This window comes from Macaca fascicularis, chromosome 8 (genome assembly GCF_037993035.2).
Source record: "Macaca fascicularis isolate 582-1 chromosome 8, T2T-MFA8v1.1".
NCBI lineage: Eukaryota > Metazoa > Chordata > Mammalia > Primates > Cercopithecidae > Macaca > Macaca fascicularis.
In genome coordinates, this window is record NC_088382.1 from 109,637,651 (window position 1) to 109,662,226 (window position 24,576).

Here is a 24,576-nt window from a genome sequence, read left to right on the forward strand (position 1 = left end):
CCTCGGATCTGCCCACCTTGGCCTTCCAAAGTGCTGGGATTACAGGCGTGAGCCACCACACCCAGCCAAGAGCTCCTTATTAAGAGTAAACTGGAAAGACAGAATGTTGATAATTACTGAAGCTGAGTGAAGGTATATGGGGGCTCATTAAACTGTTTTCACATAAAATTTTTCTTAAAGAAATAAAAATGCTCGGCTGGCTGTCATTTCCAAATAATCAATGACTATCTTTAATTAGGTTTATAATATGTTGTTAAGAATATAAACATGCCAATGAGTTCATGAATTTTTCAATACCTATCACAGCACCTTTTATATGGCACCTTCAATCCTGAGCATACAAGCTAAACAGAGCAGAATGTCTTCATGGACCTACAGTTTTGTGGAGAAAAAAATATTAAAGGTGATATTTGACATTTAATGTTCATAAAGATAGTTGAAGATATTAAAGTGAAAGATTAAACAAGGTGATAAACAGATACTCTTTCTTCTAGAGATAATAATAAGAAAGCAATGGCTTAGAAGTTAAGAGTACAGGGTCTGGAGTCAGAATAGTTGGTACTAATTCCAAGTTCACCAATTGCTAAATGGATGGCATTAGGAAAGCATTCAACTTCCCTAAGTCTCAGTTTCCAAAGCTATAAAATAAAGATACCAATTTACCCCTTAGGATTGTCTAGAATTAAATAAAATTATCCATATAAAGTTATTACCACAGAACCTAACAGAAACATTAAAGAAATGTCAGGTATAATAGATATCGGTGGTTCAGAGAAGTTCGGGTGTTCGCTTTTCTGGAAACAAGAGGATTAAAAGAGGATCTAAAAATAAATAAATAAATAAGGATCTTTAGAGATCGTTTTTTGGTTTATAAACCTATGGTATTCAAAAATCTTAAGACTCTATGGGTAACTGGTGTAAACATCAGGAAGTGGGGGATGAGTGGGTAGCTACAAGCCAGAAAGCTGGCTGCTGTGCTTGTTCTTCCTGAATCCACTTCACTAGCAAACATGACAAAATGCGATGCAACACGAGAACCCTGCTGATTCTGTGCTCAGTGATTCACAGTGTTCAGGAATCCAAGCCTGACCGCTAATTGGGACACCATCTCTCTGGTAACAAAAACAAATAATGTAACAAAGCCTGAATAGTAATTGCCCAGTACTCCAGAAACAACCTAATTGTGAAGACACCAAAATTTACCATAAAGCTATAAAGAGGTACATGATTTTCCACATTGAATCACCAGCCAACCTCACCCCTCACCTATGCCCATTCATCTTTTAGAAAACAGAGCTTGATTCTTAATGCTGCTGCTGAGTAGAGAAATAATGAGCTCTGTTGGTGCACCTGAAAATACACCATCGGCCTAGAGAAGGAGAACTTAGCTCGTGACACTTTAATGAAAATGTCAGGACCACCCTGAAGTATTTAGGTCCTGTAAATGCCAAGTAAAGAGAGGAGCTAAACAATTAAGGTAATGGATGACAGTGAGCAAAGGGAAAATAAAGCTGATTATCAGAGAAAAATCTTCAACACTGCCCCTCTTATGCCATAAAGTTTTTCCAAAGGAATTTGTGATTACACCCAAGGTTTTGGGTGTTACCTCAGACTTCACTGGAAAACACTGTAAGAACAATGCAAATTTTATGGGGGAGGAGCTACATGGTCTTATCTGTTTTTTTCTCTCTCAATCTTTCTAGGGTTCTCTGGAAAAGTAGGCAAAAGAAAGCACATTCTTGACCCTTGATAGAAAGAATGCTTGGGGGGCTGCCCCTGTGCTTTGTTCACCAAGGTGTTCTCAGCACCAATCACAGCATAGGGTATAGCAGGTGTTTGGTAAATGTTTGCGGAAATAGCAATAACATGTTTAGGCTAGGAAAAATATGTGCTCCTAATTGCTGGTCTAACTGCTATTCAGTTTATATTGATTTACTAGTTTGTACACTATAAAAGCAGGAGCAAAGGGGACAAATACATAGACATACTCAGAGAACCTTAAGGCAGGGCTACAATGCACAACCTTGTATGAACATCATTTGGATCCACAGTGTGTCTCAAATCACCTAATAGGAGACTGAAATGACCTGGGGCCAGAGAGGATAATGATAGCAATAAATAATTACTAAATAATTTAATGAATTCTGCATTACAATTACATCACAACTTATGGGCTTTCTAAAAACATCAATGCACAACACAGATCTGGTAACATTCACTGACTCAGCTTTTGTGTTTTCTTTTTCTCTTGTGAAATTTTGCAAACACAAGAGTAAACGGGCAACAGTACTATAAACCCTGGGTAAATAGTAGAAGTCTTATTGGGCAAGGGACCCATCAAGTGACTTCTTCATAGAAATAGAAGGAGAAACAACAGGAGTCTCTCACTAGAGCATTACAGCAGGGTATTTTCAAGCTGTCATATCATTGGGTGGAGATGTCAGCAGCAGGACTTGCAAATGTTAAAGTTTCATTTGGCTATGGCTGAAGATACCAGAAAGATGTAAAACTGATTCTGAAGTTAATCTGAATAAAATAGGACAGTGTCCTATGAAGCATAAGACTAAAGGACAGCAGCTTTTGGCTCAAAAATGAGAAAAAAGGAAACAGTTCCCTTATTTGAAAAAGGTATTTGAAAAGAAGCTGATGACTTAAAAAGAAAACAAAACAATAACCAACTGTTTTCTGCCAGCAAAGAGAGAAATAATTTCATTATCAGTTAAGACGCTATTACCTGGTTGGGCATGGTGGCTCATGACTGTAATCCCAACACTTCGGGAGGCTGAGGTGGGAGGACTGCTTGAGTGCAAGAATTCAAGACAAGCCTGGGCAACATGTGAGACCCTGTCTCTACAAAACATTAGCTGGGGCTGGTGATGTGTCTGTAGTATCAGCTACTAGGGGAATCATAGGGGGCACCGAGGTAGTAGAATCGCTTTGAGCCCAGGAGGTTGAGGATGCAGTGAGCCGTGATCGTGAGCCACTGCTCTCCAGCTTAGGTGACAGAGAAGCATGACCTTGTCTCAAAAAAAAAAAAAAAAAAAAAAAAAAAGAGAGAAACATTATTATCTGTTTTAAATATGACTGAAGTGCTTCAGTAATTATCTCCTTCCCCCACTAGAGAGTGAAGCTTCTAAGTCAAGAACTTTGTCCTAATCATCTTTCTATCCACAGAACATTACTTGGCACATAGCAGGTTTCTCAGTGAATGTTCATTAATAAGTAACTGAATATTATAAAGGAGATTCTTAAAAGGTTGTGATTCAATGTAGTATATTTTATTTCATTTTATTTATTTATTTATTTTGAGACAGAGTCTCATTCTGTTGCCCAGGCTGGAGTGCAGTGGCATGATCTCAGTTCACTGCAACCTCCGTCTCCTGGTTCAAGTGATTCTCCTGTCTCAGCCTCCCGAGTAACTGGGAATACAGGCATGCACCACCACATCTGGCTAATTTTTGTAGTTTTAGTAGAGATGGGGTTTCACCATGTTGGCCAGGCTGGTCTCGATCTCCTGACCTCAGTTGATCCACCTACCTCGGCCTCCCAAAGTATTGGGATTATAGGCATGAGCCATCACGCCTGGCCTAATGTACTATATTTTAATTTAAGTTATATTGTGGAACTGTATATCCACTCTAGTTTCTTCAAATTCCCATTTTCCTTCCTCATTATCTAGGTAATTGATAGAACCTTAAATATTGACCCTAATAATACTGTTTATTCCATTTAGTGCTCTGTTCCACCTGTATATGATCTTGTAAAATATATATTAAAAATAAATTTTATAAATATATATATAGTCTTTTTTTCACTCCACATTTCACCTTGTGTATAACCCTTCATAGGCCTTGGTAGATGTGAGGGGTCTTAGTGTCACTTTTCGCCTCTAAGGGCCCAGGGCCTTGTCTGTGCCTTGTGGCTCTTACAACCCACACTCTTGGTTTATCCATGACAGTCCCATTGTCAGCTCATGCTTTTCACTCTGGTTCTCAGTACACTTCTTAACCATGGTCCCTGGTGATGTCCCTTACTATCTCGGCCATGCACTTAAAAGCACATTTGTTATATTTTAGCCGGCATTTCCAGGTATTTTTTAGACGAAGAGTTTTCAGGTAATCTAGGCTGCCAAGATACCAGAAAAGGAAATCTCTGCAAGAAGCAGTCACATGTTCCCTTATTTAATGCCCATAGTAAGTACCAGAAAAGCAAGCTTCTTCACACCTACTAAACCTAGGAGACAAAAAGGAAAAAAAAAAAAAAGCCTTGCTTCTATTGGCCTAGGCTTTTTATAAAAGAAAGAAAACAACATATCTCCTGAGAATTCGCTATCGTGAGTTTACTATTATGTGGGCTTCATGTTCAAGTTTATACTTGGCTAATTTCTCCTCTTGGAAATGATTACAAAATGTGCCTACCAGAAAGAGCATAGATTAAAAAAAAACCACTAAAGAGCTCATAATTCAAAATTACAAAACACATCAGAAAAGAATCCACCATGTCAGCAGAACTAATAAATAGCAGAATTAGTTCTTCCAAGAACTACAAATTACAGAATTATTGAATACTATAGCAGCCAGGCTCTAGGGTGGCCCCCATGAAAACAGTATCTCCTGGTATTCACACCTTTTCATAACCCTCTACCACCAAGTATGGGCATAACATGTGGCTGCTTCTAATCAAGAGAATATAGCAATGGTGATTATTTGTATGTGATTACATGTATATGGTTACATTACATAAGATAGCAATGCCTGTCTTGCTAAGAAACTCCCCTTTGCTGGTTTAGAGAAGCAAACTGCCACATTGTGGGCTGCCATATGGAGAGGGCCATATGACACAGAACTAAGGGTGGCCTCTAGCTGACTGCCAACAAAAATCTGAGGCCATCTCTAACGACGTGTTACCCTGATGTCCAATCCAATTCTGATGCTAGAAACTGAATATTGCTAACAACCATGTGAACACTGAAGCAGATCCTTCCCCAGTCGAGCCCCAGATGAGATACTAGCCCTGGCTGAGACCTTACAGAGAACCCAACAAAGCTGTGCCCAGAATCCTGACCTACATAAACTATGAGATAATAATGTGTGTTGCTTTAAGTCACAAATTTTGTGATAATACTGTTATGACAGAAGCTACAAACTATAACACATGTTTAAAATGATTAAAGACATCAAAAAAGAAACCATGGTGGCTCACGCCTGTAATCCCAGCATTTTGGGAGGCCAAGGCACACGGATCACATGAGGTCAGGAGTTCAAGACCAGCCTGACCAACATGGTGAAACCCCATCTCTACCAAAAATACAAAAAATTTGCCAGGCATGGTGGTGCATGCCTGTAATCCCAGCTATTTGGGAGGCTGAAGCAGGAGAATCGTTTGAACTGGGGAGGCAGAGGTTGCAGTGAACCAAGATCATGCCATTGGACTCCAGCCTGGGCAACATGGCAAAACTCCGTCTCAAAAAAAAAAAAAAAAAAAAGAAGGAAAGAAAGAAAAGAAAAGGAAAAAAAAAGAAACCATGGCATGTGTACACCTATGTAGAAAACCTATATGCTCTGCACATGTATCCTGGGACTTAAAGCAAAATAAAAATGTTTTTAAAAGAAATTTTAAAATGAGGAAAAAGACCAAAAAACCCCAGGAAATTTTGTAAGACACAAATATAATGTTTAATAATACAAAAACATAATCTTAAAATGACTTAACTCAATGGGTAAGTTAAAGAGCAGAATGAAATCTGAAGAATATATGAACTGAAAAACAGTACAAAGAAAATTGATCTATTTCAATCTAAAACATACAACACAGATATTCAAAGGTGGAAAAACCTGAAACAGAGGTTAAGAGTGACATGAAATATATAGTCATGTGCTGCATAAAATTGTTTCAATCAATGGTGGACCACATATACAATGGTGGTCCCATAACATAATGGAGCTGGAAAATCCCTATTACCTAGTAACATTGTAGCGCATGTATTACTCACATGTTTGTGGTGATGCTGGTGTAAACAAACCTACTGCACTGCCAGTTGTATAAAGGTATAGCACATAAAATTATGTATAGTATAATACTTGATAATGATAATAAATGATCATATTACTGGTTTATGTATTTACTACACTATATTTTTTATCTTTTTTTTAGAATGTACTCCTACTTATTAAAAAAGTTAACTGTAAAACAGGCTCAGGCAGGTGCTTCAGGAGGAATCCCAGAAGAAGGCATTGTTATCATAGGAGATGACAGCTCCATGCATGTTACTGCCCCTGAAAATCTTCCAGTGGTAAACACACTGAGGTGAAATACAGAATGCCAAAGTCAAAGAAAAGACTGTAAAAGTAAATATGAGAAAAAAATCCTCCTACAAAGGAGCAACAGCATACTCTTCAATGATAGCAATGGAAGGCAGAAAACAATAAAACAGGATTTTCAAAGTGGTAAGAGGAAACTGTCAAACTAGAATTCTATATTCAGCTAAATCATCAATAAGAGAATAAAATAAACATTTTCAAATAAATGGGTCTACCACTAGTAAGCCCTAATGGAAAAACAACTAAAGGATATTCTTCAGGAATTAAACTGAAAGGAAGGATTATGACACAAAAAGCAAAAGCAAGCAAGGAATTTGTGAATAAACGGACACAAACATTGACAATATTAAAAAAGTAATGATGACTACTAGGAGGGTAAAAGCCAAAATTAACAAAAATAATGTACAAAAATTATATGGAAAATGGGCAAGGTATGGTAGAATTAAAGTGTTCTAAGATCCTTGATTTATTTGAGAGGAGGATGAAGATAACGATTAATTTTAGACTTCATGGATTTCAGTATACATGTCAAAACTATAAGGGTAAAAAGAGAAATATAATATGTAACTTCCAAACCAGTAGAGGGAAACAAAATGTAAAACATTATCACCATCCATATTTTACAGAACATGAAACCAAGACCTATTAAAACTAACTGACCTCACAAAGTTTACCCAGCTAGTAACTAGGAGAATATAAATAATTCATGTCTTTCAATGCCACATTCTGTGATGTTTTTTGCCTTCTATGTCATATAGCCTCTGATCTAGATGATATATTAAAATAACAGTGTGTTACCCTGATGTCCAATCCAATAAGACAAAAATCTGACACTGCTGCAAGAATTTCCTTATATTAGCACTTTGTGGTAAAAGTGCTGTGGATTTACCTAGCAATTCTCTTATTTCTCATTTCCATTTCATTCTTACCTAAGCTCTTCATTCACTAATTCCTACATTTTCCATATAATACTTCTTGTAGACTCTTTCTTCCCCCTTCTTATTTCTTTTTTTTTTCTTTACCTTGTCAAATATATATTTTTGGATTATACTTTAAGTTTTAGGGTACATGTGCACAATGTGCAGGTTTGTTACAAATGTATACATGTGCCATGTTGGTGTGCTGCACCCATTAACTCGTCATTTACATTAGGTATATCTCCTAATACTATCCCTCCCCCCTACCTCCACCCCACGACCGGCCCTGGTGTGATGTTCCCCTTCCTGTGTCCAAGTGTTCTCATTGTTCAATTCCCACCTATGAGTGAGAACATGCAGTGTTTGGTTTTCTGTCCTTGTGATAGTTTGCTGAGAATGATGGTTTCCAGCTTCATCTATGTCCCTACAAAGGACATGAACTCTTCCCTTTTTATGGCTGCATAGTGTTCTATGGTGTATATGTACCACATATTCTTAATCCAGTCTATCATTGATGGACATTTGGGTTGCTTCTAAGTCTTTGCTATTGTGAATAGTGCTGCAATAAGCATACGTGTACATGTGACTTTATAGCAGCATGATTTATAATCCTTTGGGTATATACCCAATAATGGGATGGCTGGGTGAAATGGTATTTCTAGTTCTAGATCCTTGACAAATTGCCACATTGGCTTCCACAGTGGTTGAACTAGTTTACAGTTCCACCAACAGTGTAAAAGTGTTCCTATTTCTCCACATCCTCTCCAGCACCTGTTGTTTCCTGACATTTTAATGATCGCCATTCTAACTGGTGTGAGATGGTATCTCATTGTGGTTTTGATTTGCATTTCTCTGATGGTGAGTGATGATAAGCATTTTTTCATGTGTCTGTTGCCTGCGTAGATGTCTTCTTTTGAGAAGTGTCTGTTCATATCCTTTGCCCACTTTTTGATGGGGTTTTTTTTTCTTGTAAATTTGTTTGAGTTCTTCGTAGGTTCTGGATATTAGCCCTTTGTCAGATGAGTAGATTGTAAAAATTTTCTCCCATTCTGTAGGTTGTCTGTTCACTCTGATGGTAGTTTCTTTTGCTGTGCAGGAGCTCTTTAGTTTAATTAGGTCCGACTTGTCAATTTTGGCTTTTGTTGCCATTGCTTTTGGTTTTTTTAGACATGAAGCCCTTGTCCATGCTATGTCCTGAATGGTATTGCCTTTCTTCTAGAGTTTTTATGGTTTTAGGTCTAACACTGAAGTTTTTAATCCATCTTGAATTAATTTTTGTATAAGGTGTAAGGAAGGGATCCAGTTTCAGCTTTCTACATATGGCTAGCCAGTTTCCCCAGCACCATTTATTAAATAGGGAATCCTTCCCCATTTCTTGTTTTTGTCAGGTTTGTCAAAGATCAGATGGTTGTAGATGTGTGGTGTTATTTCTGAGGCCTCTGTTCTGTTCCATTGTTCTATATATCTGTTTTGGTACCAGTACCATGCTGTTTTGGTTACTGTAGCCTTGCAATATAGTTTGAAGTCAGCGTGATGCTCCCAGGTTTGTTCTTTTTGCTTAGGATTGTCTTGGCAATGCGGGCTCTTTTTTGGTTCCATATGAAGTTTAAAGTAGTTTTTTCTAATTCTGTGATGAAAGTCAGTGGTAGCTTAATGGATATAGCATTGAATCTATAAATTACTTTGGGCAGTATGGTCATTTTCACAATATTGATTCTTCCTATGCATAAGCATGGAATGTTTTTCCATTTGTATGTGTCCTCTTTTATTTTGTTGAGCAGTGGCATGTAGTTCTCCTTGAAGAGGTTCTTCAGATCCCTTGTAAGTTGGATTCCTAGGTATTTTATTCTCTTTGTAGCAATCGTGAATGGGAGTTCACTCATGATTTGGCTCTCTGTTTATCTGTTAATGGCGTATAGGAATGATTCTGATTTTTGCACATTGATTTTGTATCCTGAGACTTTGCTGAAGTTGCTTATCAGCTTAAGGAGATTTGGGCTGAGACGATGGGATTTTCTAAATATACAATCATGCCATCTGCAAACAGAGACAATTTGACTTCCTCGTTTCCTAATTGAATACCCTTTATTTCTTTCTCCTGCCTGATTGCCCTTGCCAGAATGTCCAACACTATGTTGAATAGGAGTGGTGAGAGAGGGCATCCCTGTCTTGTGCCAGTTTTCAAAGGGAATCCAGTTTTTGCCCATTCAGTATGATATTGGCTATGGGTTTGTCATAAACAGTTCTTATTATTTTGAGATACGTCCCATGATACCAAATTTATTGAGAGTTTTTATGTGGGCAACCAGACCGTTTTCTCTGGCTGCCCTTAACATTTTTTTTTTCATTTCTACTTTGGTGAATCTGACAATTATGTGTCTTGGTCACTCTTCTCGAGGAGGATCTTTGAGCTGCTCTCTGTATTTCCAGAATTTGAATGTTGGCCTGTCTTGCCAGGTTGGAGAAGTTCTCCTGGATAATATCCTGCAGAGTGTTTTCCAACTTGGTTCCAATCTCCCTGTTACTTTCAGGTACACCAGTCACACGTAGATTTGGTCTTTTCACATAGTCCCATATTTCTTGGAGGCTTAGTTCGTTTCTTTTTACTCTTTTTTTCTCTAAACTTCTCTTCTCACTTCATTTCATTCATTTGATCTTCAATCACTGATACCCTTTCTTCTGGTTGATCAAATTGGTTACTGAAGCTTGTGCATTCATCACGTAGTTCTCGTGCCATGGTTTTCAGCTCCATCAGGTCCTTTAAGGACTTCTCTACATTGGTTATTCTAGTTAGCCATTTGTCTAATCTTTTTTCAAGGTTTTTAGCTTCTTTGCGATGGGTTCGAACATCATCCTTTAGCTTGGAGAAGTTTGATTGTCTGAAGCCTTCTTCTCTCAACTTGTCAAAGTCATTCTCTGTTGAGTTTTGTTTCATTGCTGGCAAGGAGTTGTGTTCCTGTGGAGAGGGAGAGGCATTCTGCTTTCTAGAATTTTCAGCTTTTCTGCTCTGTTTTTTCCCCATCTCTGTGGTTTTATCTACCTTTGGTCTTTGATGTTGGTGACGTACAGATGGGGTTTTGGTGTGGATGTCCTTCCTGTTTGTTAGTTTTCCTTCTAACAGTCAGGACCCTCAGCTGCAGGTCTGTTGGAGTTTCCTGGAGGTCCACTCCAGACCCCGTTTGCCTAGGCATCAGCAGCGGAGGCTGCAGAAGAGTGAATATTGCTGAACAGCAAATATTGCTGTCTGATCATTCCTCTGGAAGCTTCGTTTCAGAGGGGTACCCGGCCGTGTGAGGTGTCAGTCTGCCCCTACTGGGAGGTGCCTCCCAGTTAGGCTACTCGGGGGTCAGGGACCCACTTGAAGAGGCAGTCTGTCCATTCACAGATCTCAAACTCCATGCTGGGAGAACCACTACTCTCTTCAAAGCTATCAGACAGAGATATTTAAATCTGCAGGGGTTTCTGCTGCCTTTTGTTTGGCTATGTCCTGCCCCCAGAGGTGGAGTCTACAGGGGCAGGCAGGCAGGCCTCCTTGAGCTGAGGTGGGCTCCACCCAGTTTGAATTTCTCAGCCGCTTTGTTTACCTACTTAAGCCTCAGCAATGGCGGGAGCCCCTCCCACAGCCTCATTGCCACCTTGCCGTTAGATCTCAGACAGCTGTGCCAGCAATGGGTAAGGCTCATTGGGCGTGGGACCCTCCAAGCCAGGCGTGGGATATAATATCCTGGTGTGCTGTTTGCTAACACCCTTGGAAAAGCACAGTATTAGGGTGGGAGAGAACCGATTTTCCAGGTGCTGTCTGTCACGGCTTCCCTTGGCTAGGAAAGGGAATTCCCTGTCCCCTTGCGCTCCTGGGTGAGGCTTCGGCTCTTGCTCGGTGGGCTGTACCCACTGTCCTGCACCCACTGCCCGACATGCCCAAGTGAGATGAACCTGGTCCCTCAGTTGGAAATGCAGAAATCACCCGTCTTCTGCGTCGCTCACGCTGGGAGCTGTAGACTGGAGCTGTTCCTACTCGGCCATCTTGGAACTGCCCCCCTACATTTCTTATTTTTAAAATTTGGTGTGTGTGTGTGTATGTGTGTGTGAGTGTGTGTATACTTGAACATGTTTAAATTTTTGTTTCATACGTTTACTTATTTTTATTTAAATATCATTATGCATGCTATGGAGAGTGATAGATTCTAAATGCATAATTTTTGTTAGGATATAGCTTATTTGAAAGATTTCACAAGTTACAAAAGACAGTAGTCCCCAGGTCTGTTTCATTCTCTAGTAGTGCCCTCTCACTGAAGCAAGTATGTAATGTCAAAAAAAACTGCAGAACTCTTGGCAGAAACACTACAAGCCAGAAGAGAGTGGGGGCTAATATTCAACATTCTTAAAGAAAAGAAATTTCAACCCAGAATTTCATATCCAGCCAAACTAAGCTTCATAAGTGAAGGAGAAATAAATTCCTTTACAGACAAGCAAATGCTAAGAGATTTTGTTACCACCCGGCCTGCCTGACAAGAGCTCCTGAAGGAAGCACTAAACATGGAAAGAAACAACCAGTACCAGTCACTGCAAAAACATGCCAAATTGTAAAGACCATCGATGCTAGGAAGAAACTGCATCAACTAATGAGCAAAATAACCAGCTAACATCATAATGACAGGATCAAATTCACACATAACAATAATAACCTTAAATGTAAATGGGCTAAATGCCCCAATTAAAAGACACAGACTGGCAAATTGGATAAAGAGTCAAGATCCATCAGTGTGCTGTATTCAGGAGACCCATCTCACATGCAGAGACACATATAGTCTCAAAATAAAGGGATGGAGGAAGATCTATCAAGCAAATGGAAAGCAAAAAAGGCAGGGGTATCCTAGTCTCTGATAAAACAGACTTTAAACCAACAAAGATCAAAAGAGACAAAGAAGGCCATTACATAATAGTAAAAGGATCAATTCAACAAGAAGAGCTAACTATCCTAAATATATATGCACCCAATACAGGAGCACCCAGATTCATAAAGCAAGTCCTTAGAGACCTACAAAGAAACTCAGACTCCCACACAATAATAATGGGAGACTTTAACACCCCACTGTCAACATTAGACAGATCAGCGACAGAGAAGGTTAACAAAGATATCCAGGACTTGAACTCAGCTCTGCACCAAGCAGACCTAATAGACATCTACAGAACTCTCCACCCCAAATCAACAGAATATACATTCTTCTCAGCACCACATCGCACTTATTCTAAAACTGACCACCTAATTGGAACTCAAATGCTCCTCAGCAAATACAAAAGAACAGAAATTACAATAAACTGTCTCTCAGACCACAGTGCAATCAAATTAGAACTCAGGATTAAGAAACTCACTCAAAACCACACAACTGCATGGAAACTGAGCAACCTGCTCCTGAGTGACTACTGGGTAAATAACAAAATGAAGGCAGAAATAAAGATGTTCTTTCAAACCAATGAGAACAAAGACACAACATACCAGAATCTCAGGGACACATTTAAAACAGTGTGTAGAGGGAAATTTATAGCACTAAATGCCCACAAGAGAAAGCAGCAAAGATCTAAAATTGACACCCTAACATCACAATTAAAAGAACTAGAGAAGCAAGAGCAAACAAATTCACAAGCTAGCAGAAGACAAGAAATAACTAAGATCACAGCAGAACTGAAGGAGATAGAGACACAAAAACCCTTCAAAAAAATCAATGAATCCAGGAGCTGGTTTTTTGAAAAGATCAACAAAATTGATAGACTGCTAGCAAGACTAATAAAGAAGAAAAGACAGATCAAATAGATGCAATAAAAAATAATAAAGGGGATATCACCGCTGATCCCACAGAAATACAAACTACCATGAGAGAATACTATAAACACCTCTACACAAATAAACTAGAAAATCTAGAAGACATGGATAAATTCCTGGACACATACACACTCCCAAGACTAAACCAGGAAGAGTTGAATCTCTGAATAGACCAATAACAGGCTCTGAAATTGAGGCAGTAATTAATAGCCTACAAACCAAAAAAAGAGTCCAGGACCAGGCAGATTCACAGTCAAATTCTACCAGAGGTACAAGGAGGAGCTGGCACCATTCCTTCTGAAACTATTCCAAACAATATAAAAAGAGGGAATCCTTCCCTAACTCATTTCATGAGGCCAGCATCATCCTGATACCAAATCCTGGCAGAGATACAACAACAAAAAAGAGAATTTTAGACCAATATCCCTGATGAACATCGATGCGAAAATCCTCAATAAAATACTGGCAAATCAAATCCAGTAGTACATCAAAAAGTTTATCCACCACGAACGAGTCTGCTTCATCCATGGGATGCAAGACTGGTTCAACATGTGCAAATCAATAAGTGTAATCCATCACATAAACAGAACCAATGACAAAAACCAGATGATTACCTCAATAGATTCAGAAAAGGCCTTTGACAAAATTCAACAGTCCTTCATGCTAAAAACTCTCAAAAAACTAGGTATTGATGGAATGTATCTCAAAATAATAAGAGCTATTTATGACAAACCCACAGCCAATATTATACTGTATGGGCAAAAACTGGAAGCTTTCCCTTTGAAAACGAGTACGAGACAAGTATGCCCCCTCTCACCACTCCTACTCAACATAGTGTTGGAAGTTCTGGCAAGGGCAGTAGGCAAGAGAAAGAAATAAAGGGTATTCAATTAGGAAAAGAGGAAGTATAATTGTCCCTGTTTGCAGATGATATGATTGTATATTTAGAAAACCCCATCGTCTCAGCCCCAAATCTCCTTAAGCTGATAAGCAACTTCAGCAAAGTCTCAGGATACAAAATCAATGTGCAATAATCACAAGCATTCCTATACCCCAACAACGGACAGAGAGCCAAATCATGAGTGAATTCCCATTCACGATTGCTACAAAGAGAATAAAATACCTAGGAATCCAACTTACAAGGGATGTGAAGGACCTCTGCAAGGAGAACTACAAACCACTGCTCAATGAAATAAAAGAGGACCCAAACAAATGGAAGAACATTCTATGCTCATGGATAGGAAGAATCAATATCATGAAAATGCCCATACTGTCCAATGCCAACCTCATCAAGCTACCAATGACTTTCTTCACAGAATTGGAAAAAACTACTTTAAAGTTCATATGGAACCAAAAGAGAGCCCACTTTGCCAAGACAATCCTAAACCAAAAGAACAAAACTGGAGGCATCACGCTACCTGACTTCAAACTATAGAACAAGTCTACAGTAACCAAAAACAGCATGATACTGGTACCAAAACAGAGATATAGACAAATGGAACAGAACAGAGGTCTCAGAAATAACACCACACATCAACAACCATCTGATCTTTGACAAACCTGACAAAAACAAGAAATGGGGAAAGGATTCCCTATTTAATAAATGGTGCTGGGAAAACTGGCGAGCCATATAGAAAGCTGAAACTGGATCCCCTCCTTACACCTCATACAAAAATTAATTCAAGATGGATTAAAGACTTAAATGTTAGACGTAAAACCATAAAAACCCTAGAAGAAAACAAATGCAATACCATTCAGGACATAGGCATGGGGAAGGACTTCATGACTAAAACACCAAAAGCAATGGTAACAAAAGCCAAAATAGACAAGTGGGATTTAATTAAACTGAAGAGCTTCTGCACAGCAAAAGAAACTACCACCAGAGTGAACAGGCAACCTACAGAATGGGAGAAAATATTTGCAATCTACCCATCTGACAAAGGACTAATATGCAGAATCCACAAAGAGCTCAAACAAATTTACAAGAAAAGAAAACCCCATCAAAAAGTGGGCAAAGGATATGAACAGACACTTCTCAAAAGAAGACATCTACGCAGGCAACAGACACATGAAAAAATGCTCATCATCACTAGTCATCAGAGAAATGCAAATCAAAACCACAATGAGATACCATCTCACACCAGTTAGAATGGCGATCATTAAAAAGTCAGGAAACAACAGGTGCTGGAGAGGATGTGGAGAAATAGGAACACTTTTACACTGTTGGTAGGAGTGTAAATTAGTTATACCATTGTGGAGGACAGTGTGGCGATTCCTCAAGGATCTAGAACCAGACATACCATTGACCCAGTGATCCCATTACTGGGTATATACCCAGTGGATTTTAAATCATGCTGCTATAAAGACACATGCACACGTATGTTTATTGCGGCACTATTCCCAATAGCAAAGACTTGGAACCAACCCAAATGCCCATCAATGATAGACTGGATTAAGAAAATGTGGCACATATACACCATGGAACACTATGCAGCCATAAAAAAGGATGAGTTCATGCCCTTTGTAGGGACATGGATGAAGCTGGAAACCATCATTCTCAGCAAACTATCACAAGGACAGAAAACCAAACACCGCATGTTCTCAGTCACAGGTGGGAACTGAACAATGAGAACACCTGGACACAGGGCAGGAAACATCACACGCTGGGGCCTGTCAGGGGGTGGGGGCCTGGGGGAGGGATAGCATTAGGATAAATACCTAATGTAAATGATGAATTGATGGGTGCAGCAAACCAACATGACACACATAGACCTATGGAACAAACCTGCACATTGTGCACATGTACCCTAGAACTTAAAATATAATAAAAAATTTTTAAAAGAAAAAATAAAATTGAAATAAAAGAAAAATCTCCAAATTAAAAAATAAAACAACTGTAGAACTGTCTATAGGAACAATCTAGTCTCCAAATCTTAGCAGTGGTATATTGTTCCTTGGCAAGCTGTTGCTAGGGTCAAAGATATCTCTACACTATGGTGGTGATTCCCTTTATCCTTGCCAACACCATTTAAATTGGTACTAGTACTGTGTACTAGTCTATTTTGAAGCCAAGTGGTAAAATATTCAGGGTGTACCCAAGACACTACTTCAAACTCTTGGACTCTTTAGTCATGCTAATCACTGTTACTGATATGCCCTTCCCCATCTAGCCTGAATAAAGATATTTCTGTAATATTTCATGGGGCAATAAAATGTCAGGGTTTATGTATAGAAAATCATGTAAGTCTCTTGAAATCCAATCTCGGTCTCCTAGCATACAACTTGGCAGATATTTGAAAACAATATAAAATCAAGTTCATAGAAACTTTATCTATTTATTTTGAGTCAGGGTTTTGTTCTGCCCCCCAGACTGGAGTGTGATGGTGTAATCATAGCTTACTGCAGCCTCGAACTCCTGGGCTCAAGCGATCCTCCCACCTCAGCCTCTCCAGCACCTACGACTACAGGTGCACATCACTATGCCTGGCTACTTTTTAAATTTTTTATAGATATGCGGTCTGACTTTGTTGTCCAAGCTGGCCTTGAACTCCTGGGCTCAAGCAATCCTCCTGCCTCAGCCTGCCCAAGTACTGGGATTACAGGCATGAGCCATCACACCAGGCCCATAGCAATTTTAACGCAGTCTAGTTTATTGTATTCTGCCATTGGCATTATCAATCCAAACATCTAAACTGTAAATTTACCCCTGAAGAGAATCATGTATCTATTATAAAGAAACAAATAGCATTTCATACTTCATTCATAAAATGAATCTCTAGGATTATAGTACTACAGGCAGTTCTTGTATCTGAAGTCACAGAAACCTGGGATAATTAAAACCTAAATCAATTTAGACAATTGCTTCTCTAACCAGAAAAATAAAGTTGGGCACGATGGTGCAGGCCTGTAACCCCAGCACTTAGGCTGAGGCAGCAGGATCCCTTGAACCCAAGAGTTCAAGGCTGCAGTGAGCTATGATCCCTCCACTACACTCCAGCCTGGGTGTCAAGGCAAGATCCTGTCTCTAAAAATGTAAATAAATAAAAAAGTAAGACAAAGTAAAATAACTATAGATGCAAAGAGCAAGTATGTAAAAACAAAACAAAACAAAACAAAAAATCCATAGATTTGCTTCTTTTATCTTTCTTCATTCCTAAAAGCAAATGTCTCCATTGTTTTCCTCTCACTCTGCTTTAATTATCCAAAAGAGAACCTAGGAAAAGATAAAAACCTTATAGACCTTGAAAATCCCAAAACAGAATCATCCACCTTCAAGTAACCAAAACTGTGTGGTTTTACAATCATTTATTACTAATAATTAACAAGTAAACCAAGCTCAAATTGAATTTTCTCTTTTACAAGGTCATGGAAACATGAAAATTATTAAGGAAAAAACTCACTTAATTGGGCAGCTGATGATTTTTGGAGGAATATTCTTTGTAGTAGTGAAAACATAAAAAAGTAATGCATTGTACTTGAACAGACAGGGGCAATAGGTTAGGAGGAGGAGGATAAATAGAGAATTACAGGCAAAGGATTAACAAACAGAACAGTCAACTGTGTGGTCTCAGAAATGGTGCTAGTAAATTAGATATAATTTCATGATTTCATGGAGACAGATATGGGCTATGTAGGAGCTGAAGTCCTTATTCTCACAGTAAAAAGTACAAAACTTTGTCAGATGATTTACAAAGTATAGTTACTAATGCCAGAGTCAGGGTAGGGGAAGTAACTATGAACATTCAGCGGTACACTATGATACATCAAATAAGATGATAAGATAATAAATAAAATGATGAAGCTAGTTTCCTTAGCATTGTTCAGGGGGAGGTCCTCTGGAATGCAGTTATTCTGGATTGTAAGAATCACTTAAGCGGTGAACAGATATAGAAGTGCTTAGCACTTTTCTAGGCTTGGAGAGCCGTCTCCAAAAAAGAACAGAAGAGCCTGAAAATAAAAAACTGCGAAAATAAGTCAGCTTGAGTCACAATTCTGTTCCCTTTCCTTCTTCCCCACAAAAGAGGCTATTTTCTCTGTCTCCTTTTACAGAGAATCCTGTTCTTTCCCGTCTATTTTTTTTTTCTTTCCTCCTCTATTTGGCTTCAGGGTGGTCTTGAAACATTCTTTCCTCTACTCCCTGAGTGTCTGTCTCCTACGCCATGCAGAACTGAAGCCTGAACAACTACATGGGGCTTGCACTGCATACTCAGTCAACATCTTTTCCTGCTCATACCAAGTCAACAGCCTAGTATGTCCAACAGCTGATATCTGCAGGAAGCTCAGAGAGCAACGTTGGTCAATGTCTCTGCTCCCAATCACTTCAATGATTCATTACATGTCCATTCTCAGGGTTTTCTTTTAAATCACTCACAACCAAACCAAAAAGGTATAAATTAGAAAAAAAAAAAAAAAAAAAGAGAGAGACGTTCTTTGTCAGAAGAACAAGTAGTTGGCAAGAGAAAATAGAGCAAACCAAATAAAAGAGAGAAAACTGAAAACTCACAAATCATATTATAAAATAATATTCTGCTGACATTTAAATAAAGTAATCCCATGGCAACAATTTAATTGCTGCCTTTTTGCCTGCGATCCCAGATATCTCTTGTTTGGGACTGGACACAATATTCATTTCTCTGTGTACTTAGTGCTTCACATCGAACCAGTATTATTTACTACGTACTTGTGCTTGCTTGCATACTTTAAAAGGCTGAAGTGTTTCCTGGTAGAAAAGCTGATGATAAGCCTGCAGGTCAAACCAAAAGTACACGCTGTTCTTCCACAACTACAGATGGAAAAAGTACATAAATTATTACCACCTAATTATTAAAACTCTTACAAAGCTCTAATTTCAAATATAAGTAACTGTTTAGCTCCTTGCTGTTACCATAAATCAGGTTCCAGTTAAGATGGTTTTAATCTTCTATCACAAACTGGCAACACACAAAATATTTACTGATATTGTTGCTGGAAGATTATATTTTTGTATGTATGCCTCTCACATAATTAGTCATTAAAATAGTAAATATTCTAGTTAACAGTTAAGGAGTAACCACGTATTTTGATATATATGGGCAATGTATATTACCGCAGAACCAAACATTACTCTAGTAAATGAACCAGTTAAATACTCTTTTTTTTCTTTTGAAACAGGGTCTCACTCTCTCACCCAGACTGGAGTGCAGGGATGTGATCTCGGCTCACCGCAACAACCACCTCCAGGCTCAAGAGATTCTCCCACCTCAGCCTCCCGAGTAGCTGGGATTACAGGCATGCATTACCACGCCCAGCTAATTTTTGTATTTTAGTAGAGATGGGGTTTCACCGTGTTGGCCAGGCTGGTCTCGAACTCTTGACCTAAAATGATCCATCTGCCTCGGCCTCCCAAAGTGCTGGGATTACAAGCATGAGCCACCGCACCTGGCCAATACTTTTCATTTTCACAAAATAAGACTGATTTTTTTTTTTTAATTTTGAAAAATCAACTGGAAATAATTTTGCCACCATTCATTGTAATTTGTAATTGTAGGATGAACAAAATAATTATAATTGAGATGCTTAAATATTTACTAAATATTAAATGTGAATTTTCTTATCACAGATGAGAATTTTAACATCAAATATAATTATGTGAGCACTTATTTCGATGTCTCTTATTTTTAAATGAAGTAAAATTATAAAATTAAATTTTAAATAATTCTTTTATACCTTGTTTCCTGAATGCTCGCAGAATTTAGTAAAGAAGAATCCAGCTCTGTTTTCTACATACAAAGATTGCAACAAATTTTCCATGTCAAATCCTCCCAAGGCACCAACATCTGACACGGTTTTAACCTACATAACAAAACAGAAGTCTATTATCCACCCAAAAACACAGTAATTTTTTTATGGCATTACACAACAGGATTTCATAAACTCTACCATGCTGTCATTTTCCCACTGGACTATTTTATTTTTGTACCATATATGTAATTAATGCAGTATGTTTGCATTTGAGAGTCATATAACATTCATTTGTGGAGCCCAACTATAGTCACAGAATATATTCTATTATAAACGAATCTGATTTTAAACTTAATGTTGAAACAACTTCCCAGCTTCAATTATTTTCATGTTTCAGGCAAAGTAAGACCATTTTAGGAGTATTCCAAATCCTGCTGGTGGCCTCTTTCATACATATTGAATGTTATTTTAGCCTTGAAGTGCTGCTATTATAGCTACAGAGGGTTATGATGAGAACTATCTCTAAGGCCTCTTGGTGCAGCTCATTAACTATCCTTAGGGGGTCCCTCTTGGACAGTCTCACCCTGTGTAGGTCATGGCCTGCACAGTGTAAATGGCAGTATAAGTTCTCATAAAATTTTGCTGTTTATAGGCTTCTCTGCCAACAGCACTGGCAACCCTCATACAATTTTTGAAACACAGAAAGTTGGCTATTTCTCCAAGCACAGGAGTGACTTTAGAATATGAAAGGGCATCTACTATTCAGTTTAACTCTTTGCTATTTGTTTTACAGAACTCATAGACTACTTCTTTGTAATAAGACAATAATGGTACAAAAAATTTAGGGTTTAAGTAAGGTTCTCACTCTTTTTTTGTCCTACTGCCTCTCCATTTCTCCACCTCTCTATCTGCCTGCTAAACAAATTCTGAAGTGAGAATTTAATGTTTTACTATGTTTAACTATCAGCATTCCAAACCAAAAAAAAAAAAAAAATCATTATTTTAGTAGGAAAAAAAAACTAATTAAAAGAAATGGGGTACCATTAGCATAGAATAAAATAAATAGTTATGCAAAATTATAGCTAAGTGTTCAGACTGTATTAGGACTGCCAAGGTTTCTACCTAAAGTATAATTCTTAGGGAATGTGAAGTTTTCCTCTAGAACTAGTGCATTAAATCCACATTATCAGGGTAGCTGTACTGTGGAAACACCCTGCCCTTTAAAAATTCTAGGCTTCGGCCAGATGTGGTGGCTCATGCCTGTAATCCCAGCATTTTGGGAGGGCGAGGCGAGCAGATTGCCTGAGGTCAGGAGTTTGAGACCAGTCTGGGCAACATGGTGAAACCCCATCTCTACTGAAAATACAAAAAAAAATTAGCAGGGTGTGGTGCCATGCGCCTATAGTCCTAGCTACTTGGGAAGCTGAGGCAGGGAATTGTTTGAACCAGGGAGGTGGAGATTGTAGTGAGCCAAGACCATGCCACAGCACTACAGCCTGGGCAACAGAGCAAGACTCTGTCTCAAAAAAAAAATTATAGGCTTCTAAAACGTAATATCAAATACTATTTTTCTTTCAAGTGTCATCATACCAAAACCAGAACACCATTGTCGTTGAAAACAGTTATCAATGCAGTATATAGAACCATGGTACTACAAAAGGAAAACACAGAGGAAATATTTGTGTAAAAATCCTATGGCAAGGAAAAAAATCAAATGTATTGCTTAGTAAAGATAAAATATTATGATAAATCAATACAAATTCTCTAAAATCAGGAGATATTGATCAGTTAAATGAACAATCAGGTTTATTCAGTCCTCAAAATATGAGGACTCATATTTTATGAGTCCTCAAAATATTTATGAGTCCTCAAAATACTCACCTTAGGTTCTTCTGTATAAGCGTATCTTCTATCCAGCTGGGGCTTGAGACATTCGGAAATGTCAGTAAAAGATGTTAAGTGAATGACGTTGCTGCTTTCTGATACGTGCTTTGACCTAAATTATAAGGATGAGAACTAAAATTATAAGAATGAGAACTAACTGATCAACAAACAAATTCTGAGCACTTTTGGTATACATAGCACCAAATCTTAAGAGTACTTCTGAGCAATGTGACTCAGGAATAAAAGGATAAACATCGTTCTAGCCCTGAAGTGGTGGTTCAGAGAATGAGTCATAGTTATATAGGAAGACAATTCTCAAAATAACTACTGGTTAGATGAATTCAAGAGGGTTTATTATAGATGCCAAATGACTGGGATGGATAATAAATATTTTGAGAGGGCAAGAATGAGAAATTCCTTCAACCTATATTAGTAATTTAAAAATAAAATATTTATTTGTGTTTTAATAAAATTCAAAAAAATTTTAATGTGTTTTAGAGGGGCTCTTTAGATAGGAAAATAGTGAGCAATAAATGAAGGTGGGTATGGAAATCCTTGTTTAAAAGGCAGCAAAGATAATTTGCTTAGGGCAAGAAGACACTAACACTAAAAAGTGAACATTATATACTACATACCAAACACTGTGCTAGATATAATTCATATTATAATATTTAATCCTCACAGAGGTGAGATTCATAGGGAATTATATAGATTAGTTTGGGGTGAAATAATGGAAGACTTTGGAGTTAGACTAATGACTTTGGATATTATCTTTTTCTATTTTTTTATCCAGCTCCCTCTCCCACATCCACGCTGTAATTATTCTAAAGCCTTATTTTCTTGCTCCATAAAACATGCCTATTCTACCTTGCCAATATAGCTCTACTCCACTCCATCAGCAGATTACCTTGCAGTTTCTTCTCACACAAAACGTATGTACAACATGCTTCAGTTTCCATTTCCTCATGTAGCAGAATGGCATGCTTCTATATACAGTACCACTGAGATTCTGAAAAAGCTTAACATTAACTTTCTAAGACTCCCTTGCAGCGAGACATAGCCATGAGACACAGTTGTGACTAATGAGATACAAAATGAAATGTGCTAGGGAGCTTCTGAGAAGCTTGCTTTCCTGACAAGAGGGAGAGGGTTAATGGAAATTGCCCTTCCTCCTCCACTCTGACTTGAAAGCCTGATATTAGGACCCGCAATACTGCTGACCATGAGGGAAAGGCCAAGAGCATCACAAGGATTCAGGCCCTAATCTTTCTGATCTATTGTACCAACACTGACAGTTGCCTATCATGGGATTTCTTGTTATGTGAGAAAAATTAGGTCAATTCATCTAAGCCATTGTTAGTTAGGTTTCTGGTATTGGCAGCTGAAAGCATTCTTGATATGAACAACAAACATATCCCACCTGTACCCATCCTTACTTCTTTCCATGTTGTCTCAGGAAGAAGCGCCCCACCTCCTGACCATGGTTAATCTCATTCCCTTGGCTCTTGAACCTGTCCCTCTATTCTCCTTTGAATATGGAGACCTTCATTTTTTCTCATATATCATCAGCTTCTTCATTTCCTCTGGATTCTATTCTATGCATATCAACAGTCTCAAGTCTTCACTTTAAAAATACTCTTTCTGATGAGAACAAAAACCTTTAGCTAGACTAACCAAGAAAAACTTTTAGCAGCTGGGCACGGTGGCTCACGCCTGTAATCCCAACACTTCGGAGCCCGAGGTGGAAGGATCACTTGAGGTCAGAAGTTCGAGACCAGCCTGGTCAACATGGTGAAACCGCGTCTCTACTAAAAATACAAAAATGAGCCGGAGGTGGGGGCGGGCACCTGTAATCCCAGCTACTCAGGAGGCTGAGGCAGGAGAATCACTTGAACTCATGAGGTGGAGGTTACAGTGAGCCAAGGTTGTGCCACTGCACTCCAGGCTAGGCAGAGTGAGACTCTGTCTCAAAAAAAAAAAAAAAAAAAACACGAAAAACAAACAAACAAACAAAAATATTTAGCTAGACTAACCAAGAAAAAGAGAGGACTCAAATTACTTAAATCACGAATAAAAGAGGATACCTCAATACCAACCTTACAGAAATTTCCTAAAGAGACACAAATTACCAAAAATTACTCAAAAAGAAAGAAAACCTGAATAGACCTATAGCAAGTAGAGATTAAATCAATAATATGATATCACCCCACACAAATAAAAGGGCTGGGTCCAAAAGCCTTCACTGGTGAACTCTATCAAGTACTTAAAGAAGAACCAATATGCAGTTCTTCCCAAATTCTTACAAAATTAGAAGAGGGAGGGGACACTTCCCAACTCATTCTGCTCATTCTGGTTTTTTGTTTGTTTGGGGGTTTTTTTGTTTGTTTCGTTTTTTTTTTGTTTGAGAGCCTCACTCTGTCGCCCAGGCTGGAGTGCAGTGGCACAATCTGGGCTCACCGCAACCTCTGCCTCCTGGGTTAAATGTATTCTGCATCAGCCTCCCGAGTAGCTGGGATTACAGGGTGCAAGCCACCATGCCTGGCTAATTTTTGTATATTTAGTAGAGACGGGGTTTTACCATGTTGGCCAGGCCGGTCTCAAACTCCTAACCTCAAGTGATCCACCCACTTTGGCCTCCCAAAGTGCTGGAATTACAGGCATGAGCCACCATTCCCAGCCTAAAATTCTTCCTTCCCTTGGCTTCTATGACACCACTCTTTCCTTATTTGTACATCTCCCATCTCTCAGATTACCCCCCTTTTTTTTTCCCCCAGATTATCCTTTCTTGGTCTTCTCTTCAAGTTCCTTATTCTCTGCCTTTACTATAAACCTTGATAACTTAGGTCTCATTATATACTGCTCTTTCTCTCTCTCATGATCATCTCATCCATGCCCACAGCTTCAACTATCCACT

General features: G+C 38.5%; 1 protein-coding gene across 19 annotated transcripts in view; it reads right to left on the minus strand.

The window, feature by feature from the left end:
- The window catches only part of RGS22 (regulator of G protein signaling 22), a 152,817-nt gene that overhangs the window by 65,678 nt on the left and 62,563 nt on the right, over positions 1–24,576 (minus strand). For 17 of the 19 annotated variants that reach the window (XM_073999206.1, XM_073999209.1, XM_015455078.4 and 14 more), the window contains 3 exons: positions 21,660–21,774; positions 19,764–19,889; positions 18,739–18,840 (listed from right to left, as the gene is read on the minus strand). In XM_073999206.1, coding sequence (XP_073855307.1) covers positions 18,739–18,840; positions 19,764–19,889; positions 21,660–21,774 — 343 coding nt within the window. The remainder of the gene's footprint in view (positions 1–18,738; positions 18,841–19,763; positions 19,890–21,659; positions 21,775–24,576) is intronic. The other 2 variants (XM_073999203.1, XM_045398550.3) reach the window with 1 other exon arrangement.